General features: G+C 37.5%; 1 protein-coding gene across 5 annotated transcripts in view; it reads left to right on the top strand.

The window, feature by feature from the left end:
* OSBPL2 (oxysterol binding protein like 2) overlaps nt 1-25213 on the top strand; it is a 60189-nt gene extending 34976 nt beyond the window's left edge. For 2 of the 5 annotated variants that reach the window (XM_026697408.2, XM_087928923.1), the window contains 7 exons: nt 1967-2074; nt 3235-3324; nt 7360-7483; nt 7982-8101; nt 15513-15636; nt 18476-18566; nt 20497-25213. In XM_026697408.2, coding sequence (XP_026553193.1) covers nt 1967-2074; nt 3235-3324; nt 7360-7483; nt 7982-8101; nt 15513-15636; nt 18476-18566; nt 20497-20599 — 760 coding nt within the window. In that variant the 3' untranslated portion in view covers nt 20600-25213. Of the gene's footprint in view, nt 1-1966; nt 2075-3234; nt 3325-7359; nt 7488-7981; nt 8102-15512; nt 15637-18475; nt 18567-20496 lie in introns of all 5 variants that reach the window. The other 3 variants (XM_087928924.1, XM_087928922.1, XM_026697407.2) reach the window with 2 other exon arrangements.
* The last annotated feature ends 224 nt before the right edge of the window (nt 25214-25437 follow it).

Raw genomic sequence — 25437 nt, 5'->3', positions numbered from 1 at the left:
TGTTTGTTCATCAATTGTGAATTTGGAAGACAATAATATAGCCAGTCCACAATTGCACAATGAAAAGAGACAGACAAAAATTCCACAATAAATGAGAATATTTGTAGCTCAGGGTTAAAACGATGGGTCCTTGGTGCTCTCTGAGCTTGGTTGTTTTCTTGCAGACACTTCATGACCCAACTAGGTAACATCATCAATGCTAGTAAGGAGTGGGGTTTGCTCTCAGTTTATTTTCTAATGGCTTGCCCTGAGGTAGTCTTAGAGGTTCTTTGGTTGGGCTGTTTACTGCTGGCTTCTTTGGCAGTTTCTTGATTGGGGTATTGTTGGTTTGATGTTAATTTTGCTATTGTTTATTTCTTTATTGTTGGTTTGATGTTAATTTTGGAGTTAATTTACGCTCATCTGGAGGTGCTGAGACCAAACAACACTCTTTACTAGCACTGACCTAGTTTGGGTAACGAAACATGTGCAAGAAAACAACCAAGTTCAGAGAGCACCAAAGATCCCCTAAAAACACCACATTTCAGTGAATTGGCCCAATTCACAATGATAAAGGAATCTTTGACTGGCTTTTTTTTAATGCCCATGTCCTCTTAAAGTGACTTTTTTTTGTTAATTTGCTTCTTTGTCTTTTATTCGAGTGAAGAAACATTTATGATTGAGGGTTGATGTGGGATATACAAGGCGGACAAAGAAAGAATGAAACATTTTTAATATGTGATTTAGGCTTTGTTTGATGTGACTGATGTTCTCTCTTTGGTAGAACAAGGAAATATTTTGCCAAACATTAAGGGGATGTTGTCAATTCTAGGATTTTGTGTTTGTTGAAATCCCATCTTGAGTAAGCTTCACAAATGTCAAGGGTGTTGGTGCTGTTAGGAATGTAAGAGTTTGGTTTGGAAGCTCCAGTAAAATCTCCTGTTTGTATCTAACTGCTTTAGCCCAACCTGCCTACAGTGTGAAGCTGTTAAGAATCCCGACAATCTTTTTAAATTATTACGTAATTTTAAGAAAATGATATGGTACCCTTCCCTCCAATCAACTAAAATATAATGTTTTTAAGTGATACTTATTATTTTCATCTTGTTCGTTGTTGCTTCATTGTTGATGTTTATATTTTGATTTTAAAACTAGTTTGCTTTCAGTTTTATTTAATAAATGTTATTGTTACATAAATTTAGGGAAAGTCTAGTTAGTCTAGGCAATTTACATCACTAAAATCATGATTAATAAAGTAAAAAAAATATCCATAGAAATTTGCAAAGCAAAACACCAAACAAAATCAAATCTTATATATTTATTTGATCAATTTGTAGTCACCCATCTCAACAAGTGATCCTTGCCTATAAGTGATTCTTTTAGTTTATCATCATGTTTCTTCAAGGTCTGGGACAGTACAGGCTATCCTCAGTTTATGGCCACAAGTGAGCCCAATATTTCTGTTGCTAAGTGAGACAGTTATTAAGCTAGTTTTACCCCACTTTACGACCATTTCTGCCATAATTGTTAAGCAAATCACACAGTCGTTAAGCAAATCTGTCTTCCCCCGTTGACTTTATTTGTTGGAAGCCAGCTGGGAAGGTTACAAATGGTGACCCTGGCACACTGCAACAGTCGTAAGGGTGAAAAATGGCCATAAGTCACTTTTTTCTGTCTGTTGTAACTTTGAATGGTCATTAAAATGCATGACTGTAAGTCAAGGACTACAACCTGTAACCAGGTTTTCAATCTCTTTTGCAGTGTCATTAGGAAAAATAAAAACAAATCTGTTCATTTTCCTTTTAATATTCTCTGTAGCACTATTTGCATGCACATTGTAGACACTCCAGTCTCAAGCATGCAGTGCAAAAAGCAAGTGTACATTAGTGAGTTGGAATGGATAGATTACAGTTGTTTCAAATACTTCTTTTTCCTCTTTCATTTTATTTTCCAAGCATCTGATCAGCCTTTTCTTCTTCACTTATAGACACCGCGAAGCTTACACTTGGACTAACCCTACCTGTTGTGTACATAATGTAATTATTGGCAAGCTCTGGATAGAACAGTATGGAACTGTAGAAATTATAAATCACAGGTAAATTTTCATTTATATCACACTGCGTGCTCTAAAACCTGCCAAATGTAATGTGTACCATTTCTAGGTGTAACCATCAGTGTGTCTACATGGTTTTGCCTATTGGCAGAAACAGTTCAGGATAAAGATTTGTTTGTGCGGATTTTTAATATCTCTCTTCTGTTTGTGTGGGAAAAGATGAGCCTGCCTGAAAGAAATGTTACATTTCTTTATAACTACCTGGGGTAGAAGATGTGAGAAATCTCTGCTACTGTTGGAGTTTTCCTGAAACCGTCCTTTCTATAGACATTTTAAAGCTTCTCAACTTCAGTAAGTTGTTTGGAAGCGGGGTGCAAACAATAGTACAATAAAAAGAGCTACTAGTGTAGGCTGCAGTGTTTTTTTTTTTTTAATTCAATGGGGTTGAAATACCTGTTCAAAGAAACCAGTTTAAGTTATGTCCCAAAGGTGCTTTTTCAAGAGGCAACTGGACTTTCTTTGTTTTTCTTTGAATACATTTTGCTTCTCATCCAAGAAGCTTCTTCGAAGAAAACCAGAAAGTCCAGTTGCCTCTTGAAAAGGTGCCTTTGGGACAATCATGACCTGGGTGACTGAGAAGCTCCATAGACAATTTAAATTCTGCTGTTCTTTGTCATTATGAAGTGACCACAGTGTTGGGGCATCCATCTAGGTGTGAGGATGGCCTTGTACATGTCTGCTGGTCTATTCCCCACCCCCACCCCCAATTCCCTGGAAGAATTGGCCCAAACAACAGTAAAATTGCCCATGGGTGATTATGGTCATTAAAGCACAGTGATATAGCAACATTATGAGAAAGCCAGACAAACAGAGAGCCAGTTTGGTCTAAGGGTTGAGGCACCAGGCTAGAGAACGGGAGACTGAGAGTTCTAGACCTTCCTTAGCCATGAAAGCCAGCTCTGTGATTTTGGATCAGATGTTCTCTGTCAGCCCCGATCCATCTCACAGGGTTGTTGTTATGGGGAAAATAGGAGAGAGCTTGGTTGGATATGTTCGCTGTCTGGAGTTTATTTGTAAAAGTAATAAAGGCAGGATTCAAATAAAAATAAATTAAAAATTAATATGATGCAAATGCTGAATGGGGAGAAGCTTTTATTTTGCTATCTTAGCATTATATAACCTTTTTCCTTTTGTTTTTATAGTACTGGAGATAAATGTATTCTTAATTTTAAACCATGTGGGCTGTTCGGTAAAGAGCTTCACAGAATAGAGGGCTACATTCAAGACAAAAAGTAAGTAATCTATCAGACGCATACAATCGTAGAGCTGGAAGGGACCTTGGAGGTCCTCTAGTCCAGGGGTTGCCAACCTTTTGGACCTTAGGGACCACCAAACTCATAATTTTAAATCCCACGGACTAGAGATCCTGAGAAAATCCCCCAAAAAAGTCTGTAGGAAAATTCCCCACCCCGTTTTTCTACCTAGCGATCATTCTTTGTTTGGGATCACAGGATCTCCAGCTCTGTTCTCAGGGGGGGGAGAGAGAGAAAGAGAGAGACTTTTGGCTTCATGCAAGGAAAGCAACAGAAGTAGCAGAACCCTTTCTTTCTCTCCCTCAAATTCCACCAGAAATGAATCTTTGTGAGACTTGTCGCACTGCCACAGCCTCTTGGAGCAGGATGCCTTGCAGGGTCCCAAAGACTCATTTCTGGTGGAGTTTGGGGGAGAGAAAGAAAGACTTTTGCTGCTTTCCTTGCATGCAACCAAAAGAAAAAATGAGAAAAGAAGCAGCCCGGTGGCCAGGTGAGGCGCGTGGGGCAATTGGGGCAAGTTCCCCCCCTTTCTCCCCTCCCCTCACTACCTCTTGTTATTCTCAATGCAAGCGATGCAAGCCTTGTGTTCATGTGGGCCATGTGGGCGGCACAGCCTTGTGTTCCCACGCAGCCTGGATTAATTACTTTGGGAGGTGACATTTCTCTCTGGACCACCAAAAAAATTTCACGAATCACCAGTGGTCCCTGGCCCACTGGTTGGTGACCACTGCTTTAGTCCAACCCTCTACCCAAGGCAGGTGTGAATGGACCTAAGTGGTTACACACCGTTTTCCCATATGGAAAAGCTTCCCAGTTTGCTCTGCAGAAAAGAAATATACAGAAGTCTTACCAATTTCTGAGGAAACAGTAGGGCCAGGATGGTGTACAAAGTCTTTCATATTTCTCCAATATCCAAGTTTCATTACAGGTAGTCCTTGGCATATGACTGTAAAGAAGCCTGCCCTTTAGAGTTATAAGTCACGATAGGTAGTAAAACAGGTCAGTCATGTGACTGACGTGATATTACGAGCTTTCACTGTGGTTGTTACGGGAATGCTTCAGTTGTTAAGTGAACCCATTATTTGCTGTGGCGCAGTTTTGCGAAAGATTTCAGCAAAGCTGTTATAAAATGTGATCACATGACCGTGGGATGCTGCCAAGAGTTGTAAACGGGACTGTGTGGCTGAATGATTAAAGTTCAGTCATTGTTAGAACTTTGAATCTGGGTCCTAAGTAGGACCAAAGGAAGGTCCCGTCATAAATTGAGGGCGACCTCACCATTCTAGAGTTTGGGGTTTTTCAAACTGGGTGCCACGAAGACTTGAATGAGCTCTGCAAGACTAGTAAGGAAAAAGCACTTTCCAAAAGGGACTGGAGTGGAGAGTTTTTTCCTCCTTGGTCACTGAAAGGGCAGAGCTTGCCATCCAACATGTCAGTGTTTTGAGTAACACATCCACCGATACAGAATTCTGAGGCAGGTAGTTTCAAAGAACATATTTATTGGATACATCATAACGGCACAGCCGGTGAAAACCAACTCGTTCCCATGGGTTTCACCTAATTAAAAGATTAATACTCCCCCTGTCCCAAATGTCACCAGTCACATTGTCCAATGAAAGTAGCTGGCGGGCTGCTTGGTCACTCCTCTCCTCCTTCCACAGTCACCTATTCAGATGCCCTTGGTTCCCACAAGAAAACTTTTTGTTTTGACTGTTAGCAAGCCTGTCTATCTCCCTCTCCCTTCCCCTTTTCAGAGTCTGTGGCAACTGTGAGGCAGCAAAAGATGGCTTCAGCCAGGTTTGCTTCAGAGTTGACACAACGTTCAGAAGTCCCACCCCTATAGTATATTAGACATGAAATAGAAAATGCAATTGATTATATAAAGGATATGAGAAAATAGAGAATATGGTAAACCAGAAAGGATTATACTGTAAAGTATGAGAGTATTTTAATCATAATATGATTAAAAAGGAGGGGAATGAAAATTTAATAAAATCTCATAGGTAAACTTTGGCTGTGGAAACAGAAAAAAATATGAAATGGTTATATGAATATCTTTGGAATAAATATAAGATTTATTGTAGATTGGGGAGTATACCATGTGGATCCTGAATATATTAGTTTTATTTTATTTTTACTGTTTTTTGTTTGTTTATTATATATCGGCTTTGAGAAAGTTAATGAAGATAATAATGTAAAATAAAATAGGTGGTAAGCTAAAAATGGAAATAATAGGGGATAAAGAGTGGAAAATATATGTGAGGATGAAATGTTTTTGATATTAAATTTATGAATTGAAATATGAAGTGAGAACTTATTTAAAGACCAGTGGAATAGATAATAATATGAAATTAGATAAGAAAGTTGGAAATGTAATTATGTTTATATATGACTGTTGTAACCTGGAATCACGTTGCTCACTTGAAGAGATGTGTAAAAAATAAAACTTTTTATAAAAAAAAGAAAAGAAGTCCCACCCCTCTCGATCAGAAGTTCCAGAGAATTTCTTTTCTAAAACAGTCAGGTTCTATGGTGTTGGAAATATATATTTTTTACTTACGACCGTTTTTCACACTTAATGACCATTGCGCCATCCCCATGGTCATGTGATCAGCATTCGGACACTTGGCAACTGGCTCGTATTTATGATGGCTGCAGTGCCCCGGGGTCACATGATCCCTTTTTGCGACCTTCTGACAAGCAAAGTCAATGGGGGAAGCAAGATTCCCTTAACAAGCCATGTTACTAACGTAACAACTGCAGCCATTCGCTTAGCAGCTGTGGCCAGATGGGTTGTACAATGGGGCAAAACTCACTTAAGCGACTGTCTGGCTCAGCAATGGAAATTTTTTGGGCTCTATTGTGGTTGTATGTTGAGGACTACCTCTACCCATAATATAAAAAAAAAAAAGCATCTCAACAGTGATTTTTATTATCAGTTCTTGCAGTCTGGAATTTAAGCAAATATAAAATTATCTTATAATTTGTCACCCCAACCATTTCATTCCCATTTTCCTATACAGCAGTACCTTTGCATTTATCAATTAGTTCCAGGAGGCATGATGAATACCAAAAACGATGAATACCAAACACATTTCTCCCATAAGAAATAATATACTGAGTCACAAGGCAGCCGACACCGACTTATGCGTTGAGTACCAACAAACAATGAGTACCTGGATAAATTTTTTGCCTTAAAATGTGTTGATTACCAAATTTGATGAGTTTCAAAGCAGTTGAGTACCACGGTGCCCCTGTAACTAATTTTTCCTCACCTAATTTAATTTCTTTTTTTAATTTGCCTTGGAAATAAATTGGCTACTTTTTCTCTCAGAACATTTTATAACTAATTACGATTTTGCAAAAGACCCAAAATGTAAAAGGTGTGAACTTTAAGGTGAAAGTATGTTGAAAGCTTCTATAAATTGTGTTTCTACGTCCGTCTGATATGCCATCCACCTGGTAAACTTGCAAATGTACATGTATACATCTGAACTAGACTGTGTTGTTTCTCTGTGTTGTAGAATATATATGCATATTTATTTGTTTGTTTATTTATTGTCATGTTTATATAGTGTATATTGGAGGTGGTGACCCTTTGAAAGCTGTAACAAATTACAATGAAATTTCATTTTAATGTATGCTGATTAGTGTACATTTTAAGTGACAGTAACATTAATCCAAGTCTAAGTCTACATTTTGAGGTTTTGTTCTTTCCAGCAAATGCAGATAATGATAGCTTTTCATGTCACCTTGGGGTTTTTTTTTGTTTTGGCCACTCCTACTCCAGGTCATCTGATGAGGGAATGAAAAATAACATTGTAAGAGTTGGTAGGTAGAGTGAGAAATACTCCATGTTATAAAGGTTAATCTCATCATTGTCCATATCAGTCCATGTTAAGAATCATACCATATTTCTTTTCTGCTTGTTAGGGCTGAATTAGATTCTATCAGATTTTAAGTAGACTGGAAAAGCACAAAATCTGAGTAAACTAACATTTCTTTTAAAAACAGTAAGAAGAAACTCTCAGTGATCTATGGAAAATGGACAGAATGTTTGTGGTGCATTGATCCTTACTCTTACGAAAACTACAAGAAGAATGAGAGGAAAGGTGGCGATCAGAAGAAACCAAAACCGGCAAGTTTTATGAAAGTGGGAGCTTGCATGTCTTTTAAAGAGAATTGTTCTCTAAATAGGATACAGTGCAAATGGGATAATTGTTGCTTAAGTTATGATAAGGGTGCCATCATTTATCTTGTTAAATTCTGGGATTATCCAAGGTTTTATCCAGTGCAGTCAGGAATTACAGTTAGTCCTTGATTTATTACCATAATTGAACCCAGAATTAACGGTCATGCCGTGCCAAGGTCACCAGTGATTGTACCGATTTTACACCTGTTTTTGCAGCAGTCGCAAAGCGAATGTTGCAGTCATTAAGCAAATCCATTGTCTGCAATAGGTGTTTTTTTTGCCAGGAATTGGAAATAAACACTGATTCCTGCCCCAAAAGTCGGAAATGGTGGTCAAGTGACCTTGGGACGCTGCAAATGGCCATAAGCGTGGGCAGTTGCTGAGCACCCAAAATGTGACCTCAGTTCTCTTTTGATTGATTATATATACTTATTTCGTTTTAAGAGAGATGAACCTGAAAATGATGAAGCCGATGATATGCCGGAGATTCAAGAAACTGTGCAAGTTATACCTGGCAGCAAGCTACTTTGGAGGATAAGCTCAAGGCCATCAAACTCATCACAGGTGAGCTGCTCTGAACATTGGAAGTGGGTTTATATACTGTGTACTTGACCGAAAGCACAGCGGTAGATTAGAAAAACCCTTTATATGTTTCCTTTTAGAATACTGAAAGAGTTTAATGAATAAAAGATCACAAGTTGTAAAATACTTGAAATAGTGTTAATTTTGATCCTGTAAAATTGCTTATTAGCCATCAGTTTTTTTTAAACTCGGATGGAATTGATCTTAAGTTGAACCTCTTCCATAGTAGTCTCTGGAATTTTGATTTTGTGCCTTCAAGTCAGGGTCACCGAGATAGGTGTTCTCCATGACAATCTGTCTCTAATTCAGGGTTTTTCAATGGGTCACCCTTTCCTTCCAAATATATAGATATAACAGATCCAAAAGGCAACAAACTTACTGCAATTCTTAATATAATCAGAATGTAAACTATTGCTGTATAATTTGAACATATAATAACATTGCTATCAAGGATAGCCATAATAACATTGGCATATTAAAACAATTTATATGCAGTGTTGAGCACCACTATATATTTATTAATTTAAAGATAGTGGAACAGAATAAACCAAATTAAAGATTGAGGGAGATAAGAGACTATGTTAAATTCCACATTGTGGGAGGTTGATAGGTTGAGAAATTCCTGTATTTTTAATAACTCTAGCCACTTAGTATAAATACCAGATTGTAATCCAGTAAACAAAAGATGATGCAGTCCCAGATCTTCCTGGAATGCACTTCATCAATTCAGTTAGCACAATATTTTTATTTATTAAGAAAATTTATCTGGCCATCCAACTCACTCATGGTGACTCCAGGAACTTTACAGAAATAAAACCACAATATCCAAGGCCTTTTCAGCATCCAACTAAATTAAAAGTTTATCTAGGCTCATGATATCAGTCAAGGGCAGATATTGTCAAATGCTTGTTTATTTTTTAATAAATCCAGATTGGCATCGATGAAATATAGATGGTATTATTTCCTTTAGCCTCCAGTTAATGTTGCTGCAAATATTTTAATTTGCTCAATCAAATTAATCAAGATACTGATCTATGGCCCCTGTAACATTCCTGTGTTGTAATAATGTTCTCAGGTTTTAATATTGGTGCAATAGAAACCTCATGGAAAGATGAAATGGTTGATTATAGATGTTATATAAGTGCCAGTAGGACTATAAAAATACTGTACCATTTAGTGGGATGTCTATTTGGTTTGTGGGCTTTCCCCATTTCTACACCATCTCTGTAATTGTTAGCTATTATGACAATATATTGCCTATTTAGAAAGATATTTTCCATTGTAATATGTCCATTGAAAGAAGTAGCTATCTTAGTTACATATATTAATAGATCAATAGCAAAAGTAACTGAGTTACATTAAAAACATCCTTCATGATGTTTGTATTACACATCAAATGTAAGATTACCAAATGTTTCAGTAGATTTTGTGTTTCATGCAGCATAGTAATTTTATTTACTTGTTTGTATGTTTCATTAATTATTTAAAACATTTAAATAATGTTGAACCATTCCGACCATCTTATAGTTAATTATAATGTTATTAAGCCTGTTGTTAAGACTGGGATCTTGGCTTTTTAATTCAACTCTATTCCTTTGTTATAAGGCTGGATTGGTAACTATAGGAATTTAAGCCATGTTGTGTTTAAATAGTTTTTATATGCCCAAACATGTCCAGATATATTTTCACAGCTCCTACTTTGCAGTTTTTGGCTCCTGAAAGTGCCCTTGGCATTTATTTTAAACCCTGCAGTCACTGGATCATTGTGTGCTACTGCTATCATTTTAAATGGTGTCATATATTGGACAACTTAACCTTTTTAAAAAAATAGCTTTTGATCCAATCCATAGAATGAAAGTATGTTGAAAAGAACTATATTGTTCCATTTATACTTCATACTTATTAGTGCCCTTTTAGCAATGAAAGGAGAACTGGCTGACTGTTTTGATAGTCAGTTCTTGCTCTATTGCTGCACAAAATATATGTGTTCCTACTATACTGTTTCCTCCCCAGAGCTAGCATGTTGTATCTTGAACATTTTTTGCAGCATTCTGCAATTATGTGAGAAATAAATTGGTCCTTTTCTAAAGAATTATTGATAGCATTTTTACAAAGCAGAAATGGATTCTTCCAGGTCAGTTATTTTCCTTGATTAGTGTTTTCATAACCTCCAATTCCTTTGCCATTTGTAACCTATATAAAATAATATACTTGATTCTCTCACTTCCCAAAGCACTTTAGCAATTTATAGTATTTTGCTTATATAAGGCTATAGAATCTAAACCAAGGCTCTTCAAACTTGACAGGTTTAAGACTTGTGGACTACAACTCCCAGAATTCTTGAGCTAATGACTGGAGGAGGAATTCTGGGAGTTGAAGTCCACAAGTCTTAAACCTGCCAAGTTTGAATACCCTTGAAATTCTATACTTTTACCAGGCATCTTAGCTTTTTAATAAAAACAGCAGACTTTTTCAGGGGACAAGTTTGTTCTTGGAATGAAGCTGTATCATATATACCCAGAAGTGTGCACTAGATGTTACAAAAAAAGAATGACCCATAAACAGGGATGGGATTCTACCAGTTCGCACCTATTCGCTAAAACCGGTTGTTAACATTCTAAGCGGTTTGGAGAATCGGTTATTAGAAGAAATTACTGGCCTAATCCTGGAAGGAAGGCAGGAAGGAAACATTCTGGTGTTGCTTACAGAAACTGCCTCTCTGTTAGCCCTTATTTCATTCTTGGCAGGACTAGACTTCCTGTCTCAGGAACTTCTCTGGAGTTTTTTCCCCTCCTTTGCTGGTACTTTGCTTGTGTGGAGTGACCATTCAAAGTTACAATGGCACTGAAAAAAGTGACTTATGACCATTTTTCACACTTACGACTGTTGCAGCATCCACACAGTCATGAGAGGCCAGGCGAGGAGATGCGTGCCTCGATGTCAGTGATATTGAGTTGGCCACACCCAACCAATAACTTGACCACCAAGCCACACCCACCAACTAAGCCACACCCACAGAACCGGTTGTTAGAAAATTTGAATCCCACCCCTGCCCACAAGTATTATGGCCATGGTTAGAATGCAGTATTGCAGGCTAACTCTGTTGACTGCCAGGAGTTCAATCCTGACCGGACAGCCTTCTGTCCTTCCAAGGTCAGTAAAATGAGGACCCAAATTGTTGGGGGGCAATAAGCTAAGCAGTGATAGCTAACCTTTTTATTGTTGCGTGCCGAAAGTGTTCATGTGCGTGTGCTTCTGCTCACATGCATGCCTGCACCCATAATGCAATGCACATGCAACCCCCCCGCGTGAACCCCACCCCCTTGCACATCCACGTGCAACCCCCACACTCCCACCGCTCCCCTGCGTATGCATGCACAACCCCCTGTGCTCCCACTGCCCTTGTGCATACGTGAGTGACCCGTTGCTCCCCCTACACATGCACGTGCGACCCACCCTGTATTCCCCCCATTCCCCTGCACATGTGTACGCATCTCCTGCATGCACCCTTCCCCCCTGAGCAAGCGCAACAGATATCCGAAAATCAGCTGGCTGGCGGGAGGCGCATGCATGCGCAGTAGAACCCCTGGGGCAACAGCTCGCATGCCGGCAGACATGGCTTTATGTGCCACTTCCGGTACGCGTGTCATAGGTTCACCATCACGGGCTTAGATAGAGCTGTAAAACACAATCTAAGTGCTATTGCTATTATTGTTTTCATTGTCCAGAAAATAAACAGGTAGATTCCTTCTTACCTGTTTTATTTATGATTATGAGGAAATAAGCAAGTCTTTTTTTTATTATGACATCGAACATGTAAACAAGCTAAATACACTACTAACATGGGCAGCATCCTGCCCACATGCTTTTATCTTTCTTGGTGACTTCAATCTATCTCATATTAACTGGCCCCTAAAGGAATGTACAACTGAACCCATACATGCAACCTTCTATAATGCTATAACAAATCTGGGACTGGAACAACTAGTAACCAACACTACTAGGCTTAACAACTGCCTCGATGTCATCTTCTGCAATAGTTTGAATTCAATTTACAGAATACAAATTAAAGAACCATTTTCTAACAGTGACCACAACATGATTGACTTTTGTCTCAACATACGTCCATACAAAAATCATCACAATGACAAAACCCCCAATTATAACTTCAAAAAAGGCAACTATGATCTTATAATCAACGATTTCTCTTCCCTTGATTGGCAGTTTCTATTCACTGGATGCAATACTGTTGAAGACCATTACAACATATTATTACTAGAAATCAAAAGTGTCATCAAAATATATGTACCAATAACAACTCCCAAAACCAGGAAAAACAGATTACCCATAACAATAAGGAAGCTGCAATCCAAAAAGAGATCACTTTGGCGGAAAAACAAATCTGGTCACGTTGCCAACTTCAAAAACCGATACAAAAATCTATGCTACCAGATAAAAAATGAATGCACTAATTATCACATTAAACAAGAGGAAAACCTTCAACGCACAAATTCCACCCATATTTTCTACAATTTTGTAAACAACAAACTAAAAGACTCAAGGTCCATTCCACCCCTGAAAGGACCTAATGGTAAAAACTGCAATGACGACAACATCAAACCTCTTTAACACATTCTTTGACTCAGTATTTGTAAACAGCAATGGATCTTGCCCAGTATTTCCTAGTCGAACCACAGACAACTACAATGATCTAATACATATCGATTTTACAGAAGACATTGTTGAAAAAGTACTGTGCAATCTAAAACCATCCCTATCTATTGGACTGGATGGAATATGTGCCTACTTCTTTAAAAAGCTATCCACTGCCATACCCGAACTCCAAGCATAAACTTTTAAAAATCTTTCAGGCCCAGCTCCTTGCCAAAACTATGGTCACAAGCCACGGTCATCCCTCTCTTCAAAAGGAGAGACCCCAGCCTAGTTGAAAATTACAGACCAATCTCCTTATGCTGCGTCACCTGTAAAGTCACGGAATCAATTATTAACCAGTCCATTATCCTCCACTTAGAGACAAACAACCTACTCTCTCATAAACAATTTGGTTTCAGAAAAAAACTATCCTGTAATCTGCAACTCTTACACTGCAAAAACATATGGACTACACAACTCGATCAGGGGAAAGCAATAGACTCAATCTATATAGACTTCTGTAAAGCCTTTGATTCAGTAGTACACGACAAACTACTACTAAAACTAAAATCTTATGATATCTCTGGACACCTACATAACTGGATAGAAGCATTCCTGTCAAACAGACAACAAATGGTCAAAATTGGGAGCGTCCTATTAAATTCTGTACCTGTCAACAGTGGTGTCCCCCAAGGCAGTGTTCTAGGACCAACTCTTTTTCATACTCTACATAAATGACCTCTGTGATCATATTAAGAGCAACTGCGTTCTCTTAGCTGATGATGTAAAGCTATTCAACACCACAGACAGTGCTACTACCCTCCAAAAAGACCTTGACTATGTATCAGAATGGTCAATCAAATGGCCACTTCAAATCTCAACAAATAAATGCTCTGTCCTACATATTGGCAGAAAAAATCAGAAAATAAAATTCAAGCTAAATAGTCAAGACCTTGTTGAGGATCCAAACTTTGTCAAAGACCTTGAAGTACTCATCTCAAATGATCTAAATGCTAGAGTCCACTGTAACTACATAGCCAAAAAGGCATTAAGAGTTGTTAATTTAATCCTATGTAGCTTCTTCTCTGGTAATATCACATTACTAACTAGAACATACAAAACATTTGATAGAATACAGCTCATCAGTCTGGAACCCATATCATGTATCTGATATTAACACAATTGAAAAAGTCCAGAAATATTTCACAAGAAGAGTTCTCCGCTCCTCTACTCATTAAAGAATACCTTATGCCACCAGACTTGAAACTTAGACCCAGAAAACCTAGAACTATGCCACCTCCAGTCAGATCTAAATATAGTACATAAAATCATACATTGCAATGTCCTACCTGCAAATGAATACTTCAGCTTCAATCATAACAATACAAAAGCACACAATAGATACAAACTCAATGTTAACCGCACCAAACTTGACTGCAGAAAATATGACTTCAGCAACAGAGTGGTCAATGTTTGGAATACTCTACCTGACTCTGGTTTCTTCCCCAAACCCCAAAAACTTTAACCTTAGACTGTCTACTATTGACCTCACCCACTTCCTAAGAGGCCTGTATGGGGTGTGCAGAAGCACACCAATCGTGCCTACCGTCCCTGTCCTATTGTTTTTTTATTTTTCTTACAAGTATCTATCTCATGTATTCAAAACTATATTTATTCTTATACCTGTATCTTGTAAGCGATTGACAAATCAAATAATATGTAAATGTGAAATGTAAATGTTATAGGTTCACCATCATGGTCTTAGAGAGAGCTGTAAAACACAAGTCTTAAGTGCTATTGTTATTATTGTTTTCATTGTCCAGAAAATAAACAGGTAGATTCCTTCTTACCTGTTTTATTTATGATTATGTGGAAATAAGCAAGTCTTTTTTTTTTAAAAGCCATAGTGAAAATTAGTGTGAGTGAAGGGTTTTGATACAGGAAACCACCTTTTCCTTGTGCTGTTAACTTGAGATATGACTTGACACTTGTCCTGGAAGTTATCTTTGCTTCTCCCGCTCTCTGCTTTCAAAGGAACTATTCACAGTTTGGGGAACTTGGTTAGGAAAGCGATGTGAGATAAAAGGGGAAATTTGTTCCTTTTTAAACCTTTTGGAACAAGAAGAAGTTGCCCCGTGAGTTTAGCTTCACCTCTGAAAAAATAAAAATTAATGGCAAGTTTAAGAATTTCAAGAATTTGAAATAAACAACAAAAGTTTTTGATCTAAGAAAATTATGAATGGGTTAAGGGAGTACAGGTAGTCCTCGACTTACAACCGTTCATTTAGTGACCAGTTGAAGTTACAATGGCACTGAAAAAAGTGACTTATGACCATTTTTCACACTTATGACATTGCAGCATCTCCATGGTCACGTGATCAAAATTTAAGAGTCTTGGCAACTGGTTCATATTTATGACAGTTGCTGTGTCCCAAGGTCCTGTGATCCCCTTTTGTGATCTTCCGACAAACAAAAATGGGACAAAATTCACGTAAGAAATGTCTCACTTAACAACAGAAAGTTTGGGCTCAATTGTGGTCATAAGTTGAGGACTACCTCTAATTACATTTGGAATGTTGACTTTTAGTGTAAGATTTGGGGAATTAACTATAAAAAATTAATAGCTTTTTGTGGGAAACTGACTTACTTTGGATTGTGACGTGGTCTAATATCAGTGCCACTCTTAGAGAAGGTGACGTACTATATGCTGTATATGTTTACATTCCTGTTTCTGCTTCAGATGTACAATTTCACCAGTTTTGCTGTCACTCTCAATGAATTGGAGAAAGGCATGGAAGATATATTGGCTCCTACTGACTGTCGGTTAAGACCAGACATAAGGCATATGGAGAATGGAGAGATAGGTATGTCTATGCAAAAAAACATTATTCTCAAAGATCAGAAACCTTAAGCAAGGTTTCTGTTTTTCTTAGAGATGTTATGTCTTATCCTCTTCTCTCTATTCTGAGGATGGTTTGATCCTTTGAAGGATCCATCATAATACCTCCAAAGTGTTGAGTGCTCTTCTAAACCTTGTTCTGAAGTTGTACTTTTTATGACGGATGAGGAAAATTATTGCATTAATGAAAGGAGAAGACTCCTATTAACTCTTCTTGAGTCTAGTTGCATCAAATGTAATTGGTGTTATAGCCATAGCACTACTGTTTGAAGGTAATACTTTTCAAAGGTCAGCTCCTGACATGCTGTGGGCTGTTTTAGGATACAGAGGGGAATTTACTAAAGGGTAAATGGTAGAAACGTTTTCTACATATTTAGAAAAATAGTGTAATCCCAAAGCACCTAAAGGCAGGATAAGAAGCCATGGATGGAAACTAACCAAGGAAAGAACGAACCTAGAACTAAGGAAGAATTTCCTGACAGTAAGAACAATTAATTAATTAATCAGTGGAATGGTTTTCCTCCAGAAGTTTTGGGTGCTCAGATAGTGGAGATTTTTGAGAAGAGATTGGACAACCATTTGTCTGAAATGGTATAGGGTTTCCTGCCTAAGCAGGGGATTGGACTAGAAAACCTCCAAGGTCCCTCCAAGCCATGGTGGTGCAGTGGTTAAAATGCAGGCTACTTCTGCTGCCTGCCGGATACCTGCAATTTGGCAGGTCAAATCTCACCAGGCTCAAGGCTGACACAGCCTTCCATCCTTCCAAGGTGAGAAAAATGAGGACCCAAATTGTTGGGGGCAATAGGCTGACTCTATAAACCGCTTAGAGAGGGCTATAAAGTACTATGAAGCGGTATATAAATCTTAAGTGCTATTGCTATAATTCTCATATACAAATTTTATAATCCTTTTTAAGCCTCCTGATATGAACTCTTATAATTAAAACTTTTGTTGATAAAAATAATAGGGTAGATAGGCTAAAGCCCCGAATGCCTTGAGGCCAGGCGGCTTCTGCCAGTGTTATTTGTTGATTGAGTGCAGAGTGTTTCCTTTTAATCAGCTCTATCATGTTCCTTCTTTACTGGTTTTGAAGCTTATCTTTGTGAGGAAGTTTTCATAAATGGGAAGGCTTAGTGGTTATTATTTATTTATTACATTTTTATGCTACCCATTTCCCTTAAAATGTGACTCTGGGTAGCTTGCAGATTATAAAAAAATATTAAAACCATGCAAATTAAAAAAAAAAAACCTACACAAAACATTAAGACTAAGAGCAGGATGCACAGGGATGAGGTCTTCTTACCCCGTCAACCACCTCCACTGAGTACCACCCTTGGAGCCCCGAGCCAACCAAGTCTTAATACCCTTCCGCAAGGCCAAGTTCTCACCACCAGTGGTAGAGTGTTCCGCAGGTATGGAGCCACAGCAGAAAAGACTCTTCTCCTTGGACCTGCCCACTGGAATTCCTTAGCAAATCAGATCCATAGCAGGCCTCTTCTATGGGGTGGGCTAGTCCCATTGGGAAGAGACAACTCCTCAGATACCTCAAGTTAAATGGATCTTTTGCACATACCCGAATAATAGAAGAACAGAGTTAGAAGGGACCTTGGAGGTCTTCTAGCCCAACCTTTGCTCAAGCAGGAAGCCCTACCATTTCAGACAAATGGAGCATCCACAACTAATCCGTCCACTGACTAACTGTTCTCACAGTTAGGAAACTTCTCCTTAGTTCTAGATTGCTTCTCTACTTGATATTTCCATCCATTGCTTTTTGTCCTGCCTTCAGGTACTTTGGAGAGAAGATTGACCTGCTCTTCCTTGTAGCAACCTCTTAGATATTGGAAGACTGCTATCATATCATCCATAGTCCTTCTTTTCATTAAACTAGCTGGGCCTAATTCCAGAAACTGTTCTTTATATATATATTTTATATAATTGAAGATATTATTTCTCTTGAGTATTATGGAGGTAATTCCCCGTTAGGAGAATGAGCGCACACAAGGAGACGTAGTGAGAGTAGTGAAGAATAACACACACACAGCACACAGCCACACTGTATAGTAAAATGTAGGTTTTTACTTCCAGTAAAACGGTTAAGCAAAGTTCAACAAAACAGTCCAAGTCATTCATGGTTAAAGCAGTCAGTTTTCAGTCCAGGGATAATCCAACTAACAAAGTCCAGTATCAAAAACAGTTCAGTAAAAGACTTATATCAAATCCAAGAATAACAGTCAATAGGGAAACATGGAGGAACTGCAAGACTCTCCAGAAACACCAGAACAGGACAAGCCAGGTTTCTGGCTCCATCTTATGGCCATTTGAGGAACCACACCCAATTACAATTTTAGCATTCCTTTAAAGAGACAGTATTAAAATATCTATCCTGGTTTATATATTTTCCAACCCAACTAACTGTTAGGTGACTTACATTCCTAACAAGTATGTTGTCAAAACTCAAGTTGACTATCAGTAGATAGCTGAGGGTTCAGAATAATGATTGAAAGAGTATACATATACTTAGTGGTCCAATTTGTGGGTTTGCTTTATTTCCGTTTGTTTTGTAATATCCCACTGCAATTATTTAGGTGGAAATAGTTTTTCTTGACCCAAAATCTTATAGAGGTGTTGCATGATAAATTCTGTCCTCAAATAGGGAAAAATGCACTGGAGCAACTACAAATCTGACTACATTGTTGAGATTCATGAGGAAGTATTAAAGCTGGTCTTAAATTGAACTGTTTTTTAATGCCTTCATCTACTGTTTTTGCCTTTTTCATTAAAATAATTCTTGAAATATCTGTTAGATCAGGCAAGCAAAGAAAAAGAGAGGCTAGAAGAAAAGCAAAGAGCTGCTCGTAAGGATCGTGCAAAAGAGGAAATTGACTGGAGGACAAGGTAATTCATAGTTCTGGGGCCAGGGAAGAGTGCTGACCACTTTAGGTGCCTGCAGCAGGAACTATATATATATATGAACGAAGGCAAATATCCCAGGATGATGTTGCAGGATTTAATCTGGATTAGTCACTGGGACCAGAGGTTTAATCTTCCAGGCTTTCGGATTCATGCTGGAGCCCATCCTCAGGGAACTTCTCTCTCACCAGAAACTTCTGGTCCCACTGACCGACCCAGATTGGATCCAGGAACTCTGCAGCATCTCATCACATAGCAGTCTTCTTTCTCAACTTACATAAGTGTTTTTTAAATTATGTTTTCAGTTTTAAAGTTCACACTTTTCCATTAAGAGACAGGCAATATTTTTGTGAGCACCGTTAGGAATGAATTGCTGTCTAAAGTAAAACTCACTCACTTTTTGCATCTCTCTCTCTCTCTCTCTCTCCCCCCCTCTCTCTCTCTCTCACACACACACACACACACTTTAAGTTTTTGTTTTATAATAGGAAGAGGTGCAAAATGAAGATTAAAGAATGGGGACCTTGGTGCTCTCTAAGCTTGGCTGTTTTCTGCAGACATTTTATTACCCAACTAGATAACATTATAAGTGCTAGAAGGGAGTGGGGTTTGTTTTCTGTGTTTATATTAGTTGGGTAATGAAATTCTGCAAGAAGATAACCAAGCTCAGAGAGCACCAGGAACAGTTTGTAGCTCAAACAAAATTTGAGCTACAAATCTTACCTTCTAAAGATTAAAGAGGCAAATAGGCAACACAGACTACTTAGTCCTTCTTTTATTATTAATTATTTCAATCATTATTCCTTCTGGCCTGTCTCTCTAATCATGTCTTCTCTATGACACTTTTTAAATACTTGGGAAAAAAAAGCTATCATTTCTCTCCCCATTCAGTCTTCTTTTTGTGAGGCTAAACTTCTAGTAGCCCCTTGATAATCCTCACTGCCCTTCCTAAATCTTCCTATCTGGATATTTTTCCAAAAGCCTTGAAGCTGAACACAGTACTCGAGTTGAGATGTGATCAGTAAAGTGTAAAACAGAACAGTTACTTCCCATAATTTGTAACCTATCTTTGATGGAAATGGCCTTACAATTTGTCTTTTTGCAGCCACATCACATGGCTAGCCTGAACTCATTTTGCAATCAGTTACCAAGTTTTTTGCCAGTACTGTTACCAAGCTAAAGTCCCCTGTGTCCTGCATTTAATTTCTTCTCCCAGCAAAGAATTTCACATTTGCACTGCTAAATATAATTCTATCTTTTCAGCCCAATTTCTTAACCTTTCAGGATCACTTTGGATTTCTGTCTCTCAGGATATTTACTGTCCTACCCAATTTTATCACAGATGCAAATTTGGAAAGGATTCTCTTCACACTTTCCTCCGGGGGAATAATAAAAAAATGTGAATGAAAAGTTTAAACTAAACTTTAAAGTAAATAAACATTAAAGACCATTTAAATTCAAGTCCCATCTCAGCCCTGAAAGCCAGTTGGGTGACTGTGGGCCAATCACCAGCACGCTGTGAATTCTAATCCCGCCTTAGGCAGAAAAGCTGGCTGGGTGACATTGGGCCAGTCGCACTCTCAGCCCAGTCCGCCTCACAGGGTTGTTGTTGAGAAAATTGGAGGAGGAAGGTATGTTGGATATGATCACCCTTTGTAACCTTCCCAGCTAACTTCTGACAAGCAAAGTCAATAAGGAACTCCAGATTTGTTTAATGACATGATTCACTTAACAAATGCAGTGATTCACTTAACGACTGTGACAAAAAGGGTCATAAATTGGGGCAAAACTTGTTTAACAGCAGAAATTTTGGTCTCAGTTGTGTTCATAAGTCAAGGACTATCTGTATTTTGCTGAATTTAACCACCTTTCTTCTACCTTTGGTTTTTAAAAAAATGTTTTTATTTCCTTACAGATGGTTTTACCAAGGCACTAATCCATATACTAGGACTGCTGACTGGTTATACTCGGGAGGATATTTTGATAGAAATTTCTTTGACTGTCCAGATATCTATTGAAAACTTTGAATGCAGTTGCTCTTTTGCCCAGAAATTGGTAGACTTAAATGAGTCCAGCGGCTATTGGGCTATGTCATGACAAGAAAATAATGTATTTTTCCTAAAGCAATGAAAATCATCCATCACTGATCAAGGTTTTGTCATGTACATTTGCCAAAATACTGAAGTGCTGTTACTCATTTTCCTGAAGTTGCAACATGAAATTTGTAATGGGGAAAGATGCTTGCATGTTTTTGTTAGCTTCCTTCAATTTATCATTTCATGTTTTATTTTTATTTTTTTTGGCCAGAATTAACTCGGTATAACCGGTGGGAAAATAGTTCCTTTCTTAAAAAAGAAAAAAATAGGTACTTTTTAAAATAAAATAAAATTGAACAATAAAAGATATCTTCAAAGTATTCATAACTTGGAGGCCACAGGGACACCTTAGCCTAACAGATATGCCGCTGGTCCTATTGGAAAAAGTTTCTAGCAAGAATCCAGAGTGACTCAAAATTCACAGGAGTAACACTCCACAGGAGAACACTCCTAACTTTTAAAAGTTTGACAACATACAGTAGAGATAGACTTAATTTTCAGGAGCAATTTCTCCATTTTGCCCAGCCTCTGAGTACTATGATTTATTGATTCAATAAAGTATCTATGATTTTATTTTTATAAAAGGAACTACTCCATTGAATGTTGGGCTGGTTTGTAAGTGTGGATAACAGCAAACTCTTGTGTGTTTGAAGTTGCAAAATGTTTTGTCTTAAACCCCACTTTGGAGATATTTATAATAATTTGGATGTCATGTAAATAATCATGTAAGAAATCACACTCCTTGGTCTGTTCAGAAATGTTGTTTGTTTGCAGTTCTGCTTTGGAAGACTGATTTTCCCATTCATTTCATAACACGGGCATCCTTCTCCCTTTTTCAATTTGCCTCGGATGCATCCTGCAAAAGTTCATATTTATTTTGGGCTTTTTCCCCCCACAAATCACTTGCTTGCATCACAACTGATAACAGGTTTTTGAACAACAATTCCTTAGTTTGTCCAATGCTGAATGATACAGTGGAAGCTTTTAATGCATCTCCACTTGGTAGAATTTCCTTGAGAATAAGTGTAGGCTTTGTCATTCTGAAGCTGTTTGGATTGAGAGGGAAAGAATGCTTTTTTATTTCTAACACACATTAATGAGAATATGTGGCTTTATGAATAAGTTAATAATTACTAGATTATTATTTACCAAATTGGAGATGATTTACCTTGTTGTTAAATGGTGAACCAGCAAGAGAATAATAATTTAAAAGGGACAGTGAAACTATTAAGAGATTGGATTATAAGTGCCATGAACATTTGCCTATGATACAGGAATATTTGAGTGTTTTTTATTACATTTCAAGCAAAAAAAACCCATAAAAATACTTGAGGCAATAAAGTATACTTTTAAGAGAATTGATTTGGACAGGCACTAGTTAACTCTTAAGTTTTATGTTGTTGGTTATCTACATTTGCTAAATATTGCAGCTTCCAGTTCATTTGTTGTATTAGGGGCTTCAAAATGCTTCCGTAGTCCCTCTCTTGAAGTCATTTGCATCACAGTAGTCTCCCTGTATTTCAATATATTGCCTTTTCCTTCATAATGTTACCCATGAATCAGTGCATATTTTATTGTTAACAGATTAATTTATCTATTATGTATCCCAGTCCAGAAACTCTCGGGCCCTTCTGTTTTTGATAGGAACAGTGAATATTGGTTCCAGCAGTTATTTTTGTGCTTTAAGCCCACTATAGAATTGGCTGTTTATATTGCTCTCATAACCCACTGATTTCAGTATCTGAACAATAGGACTATATACAAAGACCAGCTGTTATGATACAGTATTTCAAGCTCTAACCCCAGAAACATGAAAATAGGGGACAACAGAAGCTTACCTTTTCTCCTTTTATTAATAAACCTTTTGGAAAGGGTTAAGCCAGGTGGTCTGTATGCTTAATTTAAGCATGCAGACAACTGCAGGTGGGTTGCATTAATATCTGGAAGGAATCATGTTAATTTTTTAAATGGTTGGACTTTTTTTTTTTAAAGAAGTGGCAAGCGATGTTTCTAAATTCCAATTTGCTGTTGGAGGAAAATGCAATCTTTTAAATTGAAATTAAAACTGATTTTAAAGGAAGAGTGGAATATTTTTCATTCACCTTTTGTATAATCACTGTCTACTGAAAATACATTTATATTGGAGGTCTTGATGAGTCATCTTCTATAGCATACCAACTGAGGCATATATTGTATTATATGTTCATGATTTGGTGGCTGGCTGAGCCTTACATTTGAAAAAATGATGTGAAATTAAGACTGCAGAAAATCTGTTATCCGGTACCAATAGTAGGAGGCTATTAACTTAGCTAATTTGTTTCTCTGCAAGTAATTGTACTGGAAAATAATTCCTAAGCTGCAAGTCCATTCTCCCACATAGGTATATTTCATTTCTAACCAATGGCAGGGTACTATACTAAATATAATGCTTCAGAACAGATTAGAATTAAAACGCGCACTAAAGTTTGATGACTTAAAAGCTTTAATTATTGTTTTTTTTTCCTTATGAAAAAGATAGTCATTTTAGTTTGTTTACATTTTTACCTGCACTTATTATAAGTACCACCATCACAACCTAAGCACTGCCTTACATTTGACACTTCCATGGGGGGGAAAAGCACTTTTAAAATAAAAATAATAATCGTGTTAAATATTGAGATAGGTATTAACTTAAAGAAGATATTTTTTTATGTGGAAAGAAATAGTTATTTTCTTGGCTGCTTACTTCCATTGTGTTTACCTTGGTACCTTGTTTTGAATTAAGGCTTGTGCATACATTAGCTTGACTCCAGGCCAATTGGTCGACACACAAAACTTTTATATTTGCAGAAAGTGGCGTTCCCTTCAGCATTGGGAAGAATTCCATACCCACATGCCTCATGCTATCTCACGACACCGGAGTCAATAAAACTGTGGATGAATAGCTTTTCTTGCTGTGCCATTAGGTTGACTTCACAATAAACGCAGTCTGTATCGTAGCAAGAAATAACTACAAAGATTAACACTACTAGACCATTTCTAGAATAGCATGACCGCAGCAGGCTATGAACGAAGATGGAACTTCCCATTCCGAAATAAACCCCACTGGAAACGTAACATGTCCACAAACCTTTGCTAGCCTTCGCTCTCTTCCTCAAAGCAACCTATAGATGAGCAGTTATTTTGACATGACTTCAACAAGATGCTTGATTAATGGAACACTACTAATTCATTAAATTATCTGACAAGTGAACATGAACTGGAAAGTATAATTTTTTTAAAAAATAGAAGGAAAGATAGAAATTCCTGCTTGGTAATGATTTGATTTACATTGTTAGCCTGTATATGTAAAGAGAAAAGGGTAGAAATGGCACCTTTTGGATGAGTTTGATAAACATAATTTAAGTTTCTTACTACTGCACCTTGCATACAGTTTGGGGTGGATTAATACACGGGTGCTTTCTCTTAGGCATCTTTAAAAGATGCCTTGGTCCTCAAAAGTAGAATATTAGACTAAAACCTTCATAAACGTAAGTTTTAAAGCATAAGGTTAGAGATATTTTAATAAATTAATATACAAATATGTGAATCAGTACCATCTAGAATTAGTTTCTGAAAGTTTTACTTTGACTCTCAGAGTTCTTACCCAAAATTTAGAAGCTTCAGATTACGAACTGTTGACACTCAGGTAGCCTGTAATCCTGAAAAAGACATTGTTGTAATAATCCCAACAGTTCAGGTGCCTGTGTAGCTCTTCAGTTTTTCTATGTTTGTTGTATTTTGTGTATTTTAATGTTGCAAATGTGGCTGTTCTCTTCATGTCGTGTTTTTAATTCTTCATTTGATAATCTACTGTAACGTCGTTGCCTCTTTAAATCCTTAAGTGATTTGGGTTTAACTGTAAAGTAAAGCAATATTTAAATGCCTATAAAAAAAGCAAACAGTTCTAACAAAAAATGATTTTTATGATGTTTATAGCATGTGGGGAGGGGTAAAAAAAAAGCACACACCATTTACCAGCTCTAATTTCCCCATTCGTTCTCTGCTGCTGTCCTGTTTTGTGTTTTTTATTTTGACGTTAATAATCATGTTGTTAATAATAATAATAATAATAATAATAATAATAATAATAATAATAAGGATGAGGATGAGGATGAGGATGATGATGTACATGGCACAATCCACCTGGAATTTCTTGGATCAAGCCTCATTTGGGATCCAGGGGCTTGCGGAGAAAGATCCCGCGATGCCCTTCTGCATTTTTATGCAAGTTCCCATGGGGCTTCTCCCAAACAACAGCGCTTCCTGGCAGAAATATGCCGGCTGTGGTTTTTTGCCTTATCCATGCTAGATGAACCTGTTGGAAGGATATTAAAAATTTTAAAAAAGGCTTTAGCAAAATGGATTTATTTTTATAATATTTAACAACTGTCAATACCCAACTATATTAACTATTACAAATTCGTATTTACCTATTTAGAGAAGTCTGTACAGGTTTGTGGACATAAATGTTGAAAAAAAAAGTGTCAATGCAAATAAAGGCTGTTTTGGAGGAGACACCGAGTTTCTGGTCCTTGCTTTAATTTTGTCCCTTCGCAGCAAATGGGTGAATCAGTTGACCTGGGTTTATTATACCTGCTTTGATTCTGTCTGGTTTCCTGGAGAAACCCAAACCCTTAAAAATTGGAGAGTTTTACCTCAGGAGGCAACTTGGGCAGCCAAATAAAGATGTTTCACAGCATTCATGCCTCATAGGTTGCACAAAAAGTTAAGGAGGGAGT

This window comes from Pseudonaja textilis, chromosome 3 (genome assembly GCF_049901715.1).
Source record: "Pseudonaja textilis isolate UNSWEBS1 chromosome 3, rPseTex1.2, whole genome shotgun sequence".
In the NCBI taxonomy this organism is placed as follows: domain Eukaryota; kingdom Metazoa; phylum Chordata; class Lepidosauria; order Squamata; family Elapidae; genus Pseudonaja; species Pseudonaja textilis.
The sequence above is the reverse complement of the archived record's forward strand: the minus strand, read 5'-3'. Positions and strand labels throughout refer to the sequence as shown.